Genomic DNA, 13402 nt, shown 5'->3' with positions numbered 1-13402 from the left:
GACTTGAGTGGGCAAGTGCTCACATTCAATGGCGTCTGGCATGTTGGAGAGGTGTTCTCTTCACGGATGAATCCCGGTTTTCACTGTTCAGGGCAGATGGCAGACAGTGTGTGTGGCATCGTGTGGCTGAGCGGTTTGCTGATGTCAACGTTGTGGATCGAGTGGCCCATGGTGGTGGTGGGGATATGGTATGGGCAGGCGTATGTTATGGACAATGAACACAGGTGCATTTTATTGATGGCATTTTGAATGCACAGAGATACCGTGACGAGATCCTGAGGCCCATTGTTGCTGATGAAAACATCCCAGTTCTTGCATGGCCAGCATACTCACCGGACATGTCACCCATTGAGCATGTTTGGGATGCTCTGGATCAGCGTATACAACAATGTGTTCCACTTCCTGCCAATATCCAGCAACTTCGCACAGCCATTGAAGAGGAGTGGACCAACATTCCACAGGCCACAATCAACAACCTGATCAACTCTATGCAAAGGAGATGTGTTGGTCTGCATGAGGCAAATGGTGGTCACACCAGATACTGACTGGTTTTCTGACCCCCTCCCCAGACCCCCCCAATAAAGCAAAACTGCACATTTCAGAGTGGCCTTTTATTGTGGCCAGCCTAAGGCACACCTGTGCAATAATCATACTGTCTAATCAGCATCTTGATATGCCACACCTGTGAGGTGGTATGGATTATCTTGGCAAAGGAGAAGTGCTCACTAACACAGATTTAGAGAGATTTGTGAACAATATTTGAGGGGAAATGGTCTTTTGTGTGTATAGAAAAAGTTTTAGATCTTTGAGTGCAGCTCATGAAAAATGGGAGCAAAAACAAAAGTGTTGCGTTTATATTTTTGTTCAGTATATACTCATTTTTGCCAGTTACACAGCTTTTTTTGCGGGTTACCTATCGGCTACCAACGGGTAGTGATGGCCTCATGAAGCCTCATGAAGCATTTTCTTTATCTTCTGAGCCCACTAGATGGCGCTTTTTGTTCAACAAAAGGATTAAAACACACTCAATTGCCATTCTTTGAGCCTCTCTCTTTAAACCAAGAGTTTCTAGCCAAGTGTTGAACATCCACAGCAGCATGTGGAGTTTTATTTAAGTGATCAGTTGAATTTGATATTCATAAAACATTTAATTATGAGATTTTAGTAGTAGTCCCTGTACACAGTTAACTTGATCTTGATGCACTGTGAAAAAATCCTGTCCTCTGTCTCCTGCAGCCTCTCTTCATGTCAGCTGACAGTGGGGGGGCATCTGAGCCTCCTGCCTCAGAGCAGAGTACCCAGCCAAGTAAGCCCAATGCTGAGGCCACCAGAGTGGAGCAGAGTCCAGTCCTGCAGGAGGAGGAGGAGGAGGAGGAGGACTGGTCAAAGGGGAGAGGGAGAGACTGTGTGGTCTGTCAGAACGCAGCAGTGAACAGGGTATTGCTGCCCTGCAGACACGCCTGTGTGTGTGACAGCTGTGTGTCACACTTCCAACACTGCCCCATCTGTAGGGCCTTCGTCTCGGAGTCCTTCATCCTGACACAGGGATCAGCTGCACGACAACGACTCCATATTTAACCACTCAATGTTATTTCATATGCAGCGAGGCAAGCATCTATGCAGAATAATCTCTGCAACTTCCTCACACCAAATCCAGATCTTGATTGATTGTTTTTATATCAAGCTTAGAAAAGTTCAGCTGGACTGTAGAGATGTAGTATCTCTTACATTAGTGGGTTACACTGCAGCAGCTAGAAACAATACAAATCAATTCACTAGATTGCCTCCACCATTTACCACAACAAAACTTCTGAGGTATCTAAACTTAAAAAAAAAAAGTGAGAGAGAAAGAAATTATCTTTTCTGTGATAAATGGTTAATGGACCTGCACTTGTATAGCGCCTTTCTAGTCATCTGACCACTCAAAGCGCTTTTTAAATTATGAGTGAGATTCACCTATTCACACACACACATTCATACAAGGTGCCACCTGCTACTCAGTCTTTAACACACTCACACACCAATGAAACAGCCATTGGGAGCAATTTGGGGTTCAGTATCTTGTTCAAGGGTACTTCGACATGCAGACTGGAGGAGCTAGGGATAAATAAACTAACTAACTAAATGAAGCCTCATGAATCATTTTCTTTATTTTCTGAGCCCACTAAATGGCACTTTTTGTTCAACAAAGGGTTTAAAACACACTGAATTGCCATTCTTTGAACCTCTCTCTTTAAACTAAGAGTGCCATCTAGTGGGCTCAGAAAATAAAGAAAATGCTTCATGAGGCTTCATTTGGCCATCACTACCTCTGAGGCACAGCCATAGAACTGACTGAAACTACTAGAGGTGACCCAATTATGTCAATGATACTCATGGATTCACATTAAATGTCATTTGTGACTTTCTTGTAAAATATGTACAATCATCTTGCAGTCTTTTTTTTTTATCTCTAAAAAATGTTAACATACTGAGGTTTCTACCGTTTTTTTTCCCCGTTAAAGGGGTTTTTTTGGGGAGTTTTTCCTTATCCGCTGTGAGGGTCTTAAGGACAGAGGGATGTCGTATGCTGTAAAGCCCTGTGAGGCAAATTGTGATTTGTGATATTGGGCTTTATAAATAAAATTGATTGATTGATTGATTGATTGATTGATAGAAGCCCTGAAAGGCAAGGTGAAAAATATTTGGGGCAGTGTCGGCCAAAACCGAAGTTTATCTAGGGAATACACATTTGGGCTTAATTAGGCTATTTTAAGAAGTAGAAAGATGTGCAGAATGAAGCGCTAAGTGCATGACAGAAAGGGTAAACAAAGTTCTGCTAAATTACAGTGGCATGGAAAAGAGTGGAAAAAAAGGAAAGCTTGCTGGGACTATGGCTGTTCACTAGTGATGGCCTTGTATTTATTTTCTGAGCCCACTAGATGGCACTCTTAGTTTAAAGAGAGAGGCTCAAAGAATGGCAGTTCAGTGTGTTTTAAACCTTTTGTTGAACAAAAAGTGCCATCTAGTGGGCTCAGAAAAGAAGGAAAATGATTCATAAGGCTTCATGAGGCCGTCACTACTATTCACAGTCATTGTTAGGAAAAGCCAGGTGATGCAGATTTCAAAGCTTTATAAATATTCTGACTCCTGAAACCTTGTCCCAACAATCAGCAGCCGTAGGCTCCTCTAAACAGCTGCTTAGCACTCTGGAAACTAAAATAACTTGTGCCCACAAAGCAGGAGAAGGCAATAAGAAGATAGCAAAGTGTTATCATTTTGGTGTTTTCTCAGTTCACAATGTAATTAAGAAATGGAAGTTAACAGGAACTGTGGAGGTCAAATAAATACAAGACATTAGACTGACATTAAATTTTGGTTGGAATGACAATATTTAAAATTACAATATTTTAAATGTTTAGTGATGTTAGAATTTCATGTTGTGTGGATGTTAATATGGTGACAATTTACAGATGTTGGGTTTTGTTCTCCAGGCCTACATACATACAGCAAATGTTGTAAATACGTCAAGATAACATTGGCATGAGACGTTTAGAAGATGTTCGATTTTGGTTACTTAACAACACAACTTAAAACAAACAAAATTTCAACATCATCTGTCGTCATTATTCTACGTCAAATTGACATTGGCAGTAGGCGTTGTCCTGACACTGATTTTTGGTCACAACCTAAACTTCACCAAATATGCTGAACAAGTGGACTGCACATTGTTCTGATGGCCCATAATTCCAAAGCCCCAGTAGTCTGGAAAAATGTCCCATTGGACCAAAAGCCTATGACTTGGACAGCCCCTCATCCAGAAAACAAACACCCATTGCTCCACAGTCCCATTCCTATATGGTTTCAATTGTGCTATAGTGTAACCCACACATAAAGATCCTTCCATGGTTATATTAGACAGGCATAATTTGAAGTAGATCATGTACAGAGGCTAAAGAATGATCAGCTTTGTTGTGTCCAAAGACAGAAAGCCGGATTATTTTTCACTAATTTGAACCTCTGTGGAACGAGTCAGGTGACACAGCGGATCAGTTTGAGACCACAGGAAGAACAAAAGTTGTTTTGACATTTGTAAGGATGAAATTAACAGAAAATGTGGTCTTGTTTACGTACATACTTGTGTTTACTCCAGTTTGTGAATGTATTTGTTTTTAGAATCTGATGCTTTGACCAGAGCAGTATTGATTGACCACAGCAAATCAGTTCCTAAAGCTTTAATCTGACTCTGTGTCAATGCAGTTGACTGTGTGAAATCATTAAAAATCAGTAAAACTATTCAGTTGCATGTGTTACTCAGGAAACTCCTGCAGCTGTAAGCACTAAAGGAAAAAGACAGTCATCAGCATGTGCATCAGCAAAGGGGATTAGGCTTTGATGACTCCTTATAGATAGATGGTAGTTGTGTATTTTAAAGTTTTTTATTGAAATTGTAGTCTTGCTCAGCCTGTTCAGGATACTGCATCGAGTCACTGGCCAAAATGACATTTGGTAATGATAGTTACGGTGATCTCAGGTAACAGGGTCAGCAGCAGCCACCACTAGGACCTGCTGCATCTTCCTACAGGTCAGCCACTAAAAAGCGCGTAAGGTATGTGGGTCACAATGGCTGGAAAGGATGAGAAGTTTGTCACTACGTCTGTGTTGCAATGGATAATCCTGTTAGAGATGTTTTAAACATTTCAAAAGATATTCATGACCTAAAAGCAAGTCTTCAATTTTCCCAAGCCGACATAACTGAACTGCAGTCTTCTTTAAAGAGCAACTCTGGAAAAATCCAAGATATTTCAACCAGCCTTGCTTCTTACCAACCCTTTATCAATAACCTGTCTGCAAAAAATGATTATCTGGAGAATCAAACAAGAAGAAACAACCTACTGATTGATGGAGTGCCTGAATCGAAATCTGAATCTTGGGGAGACACAGAAATCTTAACAAAGAAAGTGTTATCCGACCATCTAAAAATGGACTTTGAGCTTATAGAACTTGAAAGAGCTCATAGAACTGGGAAATATGATCAGGCAGGTCGTCCCAGAGCCATTGTGGTCAAACTGCTCCGATATAAAGACAAGCAAGAGATTCTGAAGAGAACAAAACTCCTCAAAGGCACCAACATCTTTATCAATGAGGACTTCTCAGAAAATGTCTGCATGAAACATAAAGAGCTACCACCTCAACTCCGAGAGATGAGGATGACGGGGAATATTGCATTCCTGAAATATGACCAGCTTGTGATGCACCCTTTGCGACTTAAGTAAATATCTCTAGTTATGTCTGTTACATCTGTTAAATGTTACACATCACTAGAAGGTATTTTCATGTGATTTTCTTGTGAAACCACTATGCGTGATGAATATGATCTAAATCCTAATTCATTGGATGCTCATGCCTTTAATCCTTATAATCTAAATGATGATGTGGACACTTTGTATAATGACTGCTTTGATCCAGATGTAAACTTCCTCAAGGATTATGCAATTATTACAATGAAGAAGAATTTAACAAATTCTCTATGGGTCTTCTAGATCAAGGTCATAATGTTTTTTCAACTTTTCACTTAAATATACGTAGTTTATCAAACAATTATGATCATTTAACCCAGTATTTGTCTAGTTTAAACCATACATTTTCAGTGCTTGCGCTAACAGAAACTAGGGCTAAATGATGAAATGGTATCTCTTTATTCAATTTTTCTTTATAAGGCTTTGTACTCATGTAGAAAAAAAAACAAAAAAGGTGGTGGTGTTTCAGTCTTTTTAGATAGCAAGTTTCATTTTATTGAAAGAAAAGAGCTCAGCAGTAATTTTGATCAAATCGCGGTTGAATCTCTTTTTGTTGAACTACCTAGTCTCAGTGATTTTGGTAGTAAAAGTGTTGTGATTGGCTGTATATATTGTCCCCCTCATACCGATACTGGTTCATTCAATGATGCATTGTCCTCCACTGTTGAGCAGATAAGTAGCAAGGGTAAGGTATGTATTCCCCTTGGCGACTTTAATATCGATCTTCTAAAAAATGAATCAAATTCATCTTCAGATTTTCTGAGTATTCTTCATGCATACTACTTATATCCCCTCATCTTTAAACCTAGGATAATGTTTTCCTCTGCAACTTTAATTGACAATATATTTACAAATTACTTTGAACATGTAATCAATTCTGGATTATTATTTACTGATATTTCAGATCATTTTCCAATTTTTCAATTTTTTCTTATTAATAATTCAAATAAACCTAAAAAATACTGTCTGTTTTTAACATTATGTGCAAATAAAACTAAACTAAAAATTCTAATGAGGCCATAACCTTTCCTCTAGTGCCACCATCCAGGCACTGGATGGAGAGAAGTGATGGAGAGAAGTGAACACCAAAGTCTCTGTGACTAATGGCTGATGCATCAGGGGTCAGCATAAGCTGGCCCGCAGTGGAGAAACCCCATGGACAGGTTCCCAGGCAATGTTGGGCAAGTTACTCTCAAAATGTAATAAATTACCTATTATTAGTTACTGTCATTTGTAGACAATAAGTTACTTTACAATATTACTCTGTGTAGAATAATAAGTTACTTATTATACAACTTTTGCATTACCTTGACCAAAATGAGTTCAGAAGAACTAATGTTAATTTCAAATGGATGAGGGCCATGTTGTTTCACAGCAGGTAATCAAAGTACAGAACCTCCAGTTTATTACAGTTCATTTCAAATCCAGTGCTGCGCAGGTCTGACCCACTTATGTTTTCACATACAGTGGTTATCACTTTGTATTAAAATCCCTTACTCATATAAATAATAGCATGATGATATAGAAGCATTAAATAGCCTAGACCACTGGAAATAAATGAATAGCCTTGGATACAGGGAGGGTCAGGCAGAGGATCAAAGTCTACTAATTATGAGATATGGATAAGTATTTGTGGGCCTATGATATGAAACACAAACAATTGTTGAGGTTAGCAAAACGCATACAATCAGTCACTATGTCGAGCGCAAATTACAGCACCAGGGCTGAAGACACACCTGCTGGTTCCCTTTGTGCTGGCCAGCTACAGCAGCACGGAAGATAGAGTTATGCATAAGAACGGGACAGTGTGCCAGCATTGCTCTGCAGTTGTAGGGGATGTGAATGGAAACACATCCAACATATAATAACATTACCTTGATGTGTTGATTACCGGGATGAGGAAAAAACAAACCGGAGACCAGCTTCTTATACCAGCTGCTTTCAGGCAGCCGTAGGATGCAAAAGTAGAAACGGATGCATTGTAGATGTTGCAGATATATTAAGGAAACACACTGAACATGATAATGCACAGTACCGCATGACCCAGATTTCCTGATCACTAGCACCTATCTTGTGGTATATAATGAATGACAACACATAGTGATGGCAAAATGAATCCTCGTGAAGCATTTTATTTATTTTCTGAGCCCACTAGATGGTGCTCTTAGTTTAAAGAGAGAGGCTCAAAGAAGGGCAATTCAGTGTGTTTTAAACCTTTAGTTGAACAAAAAGGGTCCTCTCCGTTGGTGACGAATGTCACACATTCAATTTTCGAATGTGTCGGACTCCTACATGAACACACTTTTGACTGAAGTGCACTAGTGTGTGTTTTCTCACCTGAGATCTGTAAGTGTTATTACTGGAGTTCTTTACACTGGTTTTAAGTGGGTTGCACTCAGTTGGAAAAAGGTGAAGCTTTGTTATTTGAGGGGCTGTTTTCTTCAGTTGCTAGACCACTGTCACTTATATCTGATCAAAGCACACTTTCTTATTTTTTAATGATAAACTGACAAACAACTAAAGCCCCATGGGGACTGGATTTATGGCTGTAGGGAAGGTGACCTAGCCACGCATTCTTTTATACGCGTTTACAGAGCTTGAAGGGTCTCACTGAGGATTCTTTCTCTGAATTGCTGTTGCATCCCCTCTGAACTAGTGACCCAGTCCACTTACAATACACTGCCAGTTTCAGGAAACATTAAGATGCAGCTGCTAGACAGAGCAATGGTCTGTTTAGAGACCAATAACAAGGAAACCTAGCACACACATTTAGATTTAAAAAAAACAAACAAAAAAAAAAAACCCCAATATCCTGTAGTGTGTTTTTTTTAATTTGGTGGAAGGATTTTTCAGGTAAACAACACAGATGTGATGGGTTATAGTGTGATTTGTCATGCCCACCCCATTAACTCCAACAGAAGTGACACCAAAGTCTGGCTTCTCAAAAGCTGTCACCAACGCCATCATCTTTCCAAAGTTCTGCACTGATATGCTAGTTTCCAGACTGAACCACAATTCCTTGAAAAATGACCGGTTTTGAGGTACGTCTTCTCTTGTTTGGTGGGTGTGTCAGAGATGTACCAAATCAACAGCGACATGTATATAAACCAGATTCTAGTAGATCTTTACCTACTGTAGCCTACACTTTTCTTTTTTTTTCATTTCACACTTTTACTGGGAATGTACAAGTTTTCCATGCCAATAAAGTCCCTTTTAAGTGAACTGAACTAAACCCTGCCGTATTAAATGGCAGTGCACCTGCAAAATACAACAAGGTGTTGTGACAACCTCTCCAGCTTTGCCCGATGCTGGAAGTTGGCTGGTGGGTGGAGTTAGAGGGTTGTCTGGTCATAGCTGCCCATCTGGGCAGGGCTCCCAAAAAGCATAAATGGGCTGCCGTGCCCGCTGCATGCACCTCAGCCTTCATCCTTTGTTTGGTTTGCAGCACCAGCCAACACGCATTACACCATATTTTCACCCACCCACACACTTCCTACATGACTGATTCCTTTCCCACTTACACACTCCACGAGTTAATATGCTTATTAGTTGAAGTTAAATGTATCATTTTTTGACCGATTTATGTGTGTGTGGCCTCCCTTTTGTTGCCAGCCTTGAGCCAGGTTAAGTGTCCAATGCACCACCGTTTCTGTTTTAATAAACATTTTGTTAGGGCTGAATGCAGCCCAAGGAACCCATTTTGATCACAACCATTGTAATCAAGGATGTGACATCAATGGAGTATTGCACAATGCAAGTAAAACGTAGTAGCAAGATGGGGGATGGCATTACCTGCCAACTTTGGTTCTGTTATTACAGGCATATTCGTTCTTATCCAAAGAACAAGGGTGTAGCAACTTCTAATGAGACTACTACATGCTCTTTTCTTGCCATGATTTCTCACTTAACATCTCTACCTTTGCCTCCATCCTCTCCTTCCAACCTGTAGATATCACATGGTTTGTACTTCAGGTCAAGGAACACCTGCTCTATTTTGGTTCCAGCTGGGAACCAACTTTTTGAGTTTAGAACCAATTTTTTTAGTGCATCACAGGATTCAGACAACCGTTACGTTGGCAGGTTTGTCTTGTAGTGGTGGATGTCTTGCGCTGTTGTGCACACTAGAAACAGAACATTTCTGCAGCCATAAATGTTTTGGAAAGGAGTATGAGAGGTGCTGCTTTTCTCTTTTGAGCCCTGTTCTTCCTTCAGCCTGCAATAATTAACAATTTGTAGAAGTGACACCATTAAAAGTCTGCTGTGTACTCATGGATGTAGAGACAATCACTGGATATTAGTGAAGATATACTTAAGAGTACTAGCTTTATAGGTGAGGAACAAACTTTGTTTCATCTGATTTGGACAGAACAGTCACCGAGATGCGGACTGTCCATCGCACTCACTCAAAAGGTAATAAGAATAACACAGGACTTTGGTTATAATGGCGTATTTTCAGTACATCTGATTTTATTGGCATGTTTTAAAAGTGTTTTGTGGGTAACAGAATGATCAGCTTTTTTTTATCCAGTGTAAAAAAAAAGGCAGGTCAGACTTACAAGTGGAAACAGAGCTTACTGAGTGAATGTCACTTGATGTTTGTGGGAAGCAACATTAGAAAGAGAACACGGTCAATAAAGTTGCCAACAAACTGTTTTTTTCCTGGCCATGAAGCATGAACACAGTCAATTCCTGACAATACAATGACAAGATAGACACAGAGGGGTTTATACAGGCTTGTAGTCCAGCTTGGACTCCAGCTTCTTTGAATCTGCCACCTTCCGCACTGCTTTCATGAAGTCTTCCTGAGTGACATACTCACGGTCAGAGCGGATGGCAAACAGACCTGCAAACAAAGCAACACATGAACAGAGTAACTTGTGAACACCATGGACTGTGGAAATGAAACTAATGAAGATATCAAACCTGCTTCTGTGCACACGTTTCTCAGATCAGCTCCGTTGAAACCGTCTGACAGCTTCACAATGGCTTCAAAATCTGAAAACAACCAAAGGCATCAGGAAATGGACTGCTGACAGAGAGCACCTGTGTGTGTGTGTGTGTGTGTGTGTGTGTGTGTGTGTGTGTGTGTGTGTGTGTGTATGTGTGTGTGTGTCTAACCCTCAGCTTTCTCACTCTTAGTTGCTTGAAGGGCTGGGCAATTAGTCAAATTTTATTTTCAATTACAATTTTGGCTTCAAATGATTATGAAAAAAGATAATTGAGAGAACAGGATTATTGTACTGCATTCTGTTTCACAATGATAATCTCCTTTTGTCTTGTTATACATCCAGTGCACCTCTTTCATTTACAGCGGAGCTCTCAGTGTTGCCAAAGTGGCGACTTTTTTGCTAGATTTAGCAACTTTTCAGACCCTCCAGTGCAGGGCTCATCAACTAGATTTGTGCAATTAACAGTTTTATTGGTGAAAATAAAGAAACACACTGTGTCTGATAATTATTATGAAGGCAAAGTGTGAAAGGAGAGGCATCCACGTATTTGTAATTCCATCCAAAGTCTGACTGAAACTAAAGTAGTCTGTAGACATGTGGACTTCTTTAGATGTCTTTAGATGTCGTTTTTGTCAATTGCCCCAAATAGTATAATTATTGTTAGTATGGGCTGCTTCAGTATAATCACCTGATTGCTGTAAGTTGGTCCCCAGTCCTGCATGGAGACATGACCTAAACAGCATCCCGCTCGTAAAAGATGGGAATTTGTTTGAGCTTCACTTATCCAATCCTCACTGCCCAACCAGCAAGATATGGGTTAATCAACCACAAAAGCCCCACAGTGTCTGCTTCAAAAAATTCTGACCCTTGGACAAATCTAGTTGATGACCCCTGCTATAGTGTTAATTGCTGCAGGTGTCTGACGACATTCGCAAAAACTGTAATTGTAATAAGACAAGACAGACTGTAAAAAAACAAACAAACAAAAGTATATGGTTGAAGTGCTTCAGCTCTGCTTACAGTGTACCTTCACCTGTGCATTTTGGACTTAACTTGGGTTTTGGTGCAGTCTGTATTATCGAGCATAGACTGCAGTTCGAGAATTATCAACAGGTCAGAGTTTTATGATGGAGCATTACATTACAGACATTTGTGTTATTTGGTTTTATTTATTCTTCCTTATTGACAACATGCCCGTATTTGAGTGCCTTGACAGTTGTCATGAATGTTGAAATTAGCTATAGAGACCACAACTGTTTTTTCTGTACCAGGCTGTGAATATATTCATTTCTGCTGTTAAGGTGGACATTTTAACATGGATGTCTATAGGGACTGACTGCAGTTTTTGGCACTAAACTTCATTTCTCAGCCTCAGAGGTTGTGGCTCTGTTGACTAGCAAGTTTAAATGCTACAAAGGTTGACATAGCAGCTGTACACAGAAAAATGGCATCCTGCTACGCTGATTTGAATGGGAATATCCGTTCTACTCTCATTCTATTTCTATGAAGTGAACTCATGGAGGTCACAGCTCTACTCACTGACCTATTTCTCCGTGCTTGGTGATGGGACTGGAGTGGATCTTGAGGATGTCCAGACGAGCCTGTTCATTGGGCAGTTCGATGTCTGCAGAACAGAATAAAAGAACAGTTTTTCTGTGTAGTCAGAGAGCTGATGATCAACAGGAACCAGAAGCTTACGGATTTTACGGTCCAGTCTGCCGGGCCGCAGGAGGGCAGGGTCCAGTGTGTCTGGTCTGTTGGTGGCCATGATCATCTTGACTCTGTGCAGAGTGTCAAAGCCGTCCATCTGGTTCAGCAGCTGATAGGACAAACACATACATATGCACATACCATATTAAGCAACTCAATCAATCACTACTTTTAATCATCTCTCCACTGTGTTACTTTTCTCGCTGCACGTCTGATAAATAATACTCATAAAAGATAAAATCTTTGAAATGTAATGCTAATAAAGTTTACATGCCACTATTGCATTTATTTCATATGAGCAAAGTTGTCACACTGCAGACAGACTGAACTGTGCTACAGGGCCTGCATTCCCTTTTTTAAAAGTCTTTCAAACATTAACACATTGAACACACAGTATGTCCTTTCTGTCATTTCTCTAGGACTCTCTCAATCAAGACAGTAACAAAAGAAGGGACTGTGATGATGTCAGAAAGGAGCATAGGATCATGGGAGTTGTTTTCACAGATAATCTAACTGATGTGACTCATGCAGAAATCATGTTCACTGATGGGAAAATGTATTACAGTTTTATTTAAGTTACATTTATTCATGTTTATTCACATTTTTACAGAGATGGTGCTGAAGAACTGCTACAAAATCCCTTCCTTATGCCTCTGCATTTTTACACACAACCAAACGACAACTGCATCATTCAGCTCCAGTGCGATTATATACTGCTTCATGGCTTTGCAGAATCAAAAGAGGTGTGATTGCCATCACATGTAACATGTCAGCATATGTCTCTAGTGTGACATGTAACGTGTTTCAAAACAATGACAATGTCATTTACATGCCAATAATCATTTCCTGTCCCTGTTATATGGCGCCTGATCTCGTCCTCTGCTCGGAGGGCAAGGAGCTCCCAGACCTCACTGTTTTCCCAATTTGCTAACACTTATGGCCACTATTCTTCTCCTTTGAGTTAATTGCTAATTGCTAACAGCTACTTTTAAAATCTCCCGCAATGGGTTGCACACATACCACATTGTCAAAACTTCACACCTGTGCTGCCCATGATCCCGTCCCACACACTCCTGTTTATACAGACACCATTTCAGCATTGTAACTACTTCCGTGGCAGATTAAAGATGAGACCACTCTGCCCTGAAAATGGATGCCGAGAGATTGAACTCCGTTTTATCAAATGTGTGCTCAGTCCACAAGATTGTGGAAATGAAGGACTTACAGCGACTTTGTTTAAAACTTTTAACGTAGTCGGACTATGTTTACGAGCACAAGAGTTCAACGAGCCACCAAAGGATCGCCCTGCGGATTTACTATTGGTTCTGCAACGTAGGGAGTTTTTTTAAACTCTGAAATTGTATCCGCCCATCTAAACACAAAATCAGGGAGAAAGACATCAGCCTTTAGTTAAGCAAAGTGTCTAAAGACTGACTTGTGAGTCTAGTTATCCGTGAACAAAAA

At 40.2% G+C, this 13402-nt stretch overlaps 2 protein-coding genes across 3 annotated transcripts in view; one reads left to right on the top strand and one right to left on the bottom strand.

The window, feature by feature from the left end:
* The window catches only part of cgrrf1 (cell growth regulator with ring finger domain 1), a 40400-nt gene extending 36125 nt beyond the window's left edge, over positions 1-4275 (top strand). For both annotated transcript variants that reach the window (XM_049590722.1, XM_049590723.1), the window contains exon 6: positions 1237-4275. In XM_049590722.1, the coding sequence (XP_049446679.1) occupies positions 1237-1578 (342 nt within the window). In that variant the 3' untranslated portion in view covers positions 1579-4275. The remainder of the gene's footprint in view (positions 1-1236) is intronic.
* A 5435-nt stretch (positions 4276-9710) lies between these two features.
* Positions 9711-13402, bottom strand: part of psmc6 (proteasome 26S subunit, ATPase 6) — a 32302-nt gene continuing 28610 nt past the window's right edge. The window contains exons 11-14 of the mRNA XM_049590701.1: positions 11927-12047; positions 11772-11852; positions 10203-10274; positions 9711-10122 (exon numbers count right to left, since the gene is read on the bottom strand). Of these exons, the coding sequence (XP_049446658.1) occupies positions 10004-10122; positions 10203-10274; positions 11772-11852; positions 11927-12047 (393 nt within the window). The 3' untranslated portion in view covers positions 9711-10003. The remainder of the gene's footprint in view (positions 10123-10202; positions 10275-11771; positions 11853-11926; positions 12048-13402) is intronic.

The sequence above is a fragment of the Epinephelus fuscoguttatus genome, linkage group LG11 (assembly GCF_011397635.1).
Source record: "Epinephelus fuscoguttatus linkage group LG11, E.fuscoguttatus.final_Chr_v1".
Taxonomy (NCBI): Eukaryota; Metazoa; Chordata; class Actinopteri; order Perciformes; family Serranidae; genus Epinephelus; species Epinephelus fuscoguttatus.
This window is presented reverse-complemented; position numbering and strand designations above follow the sequence as displayed.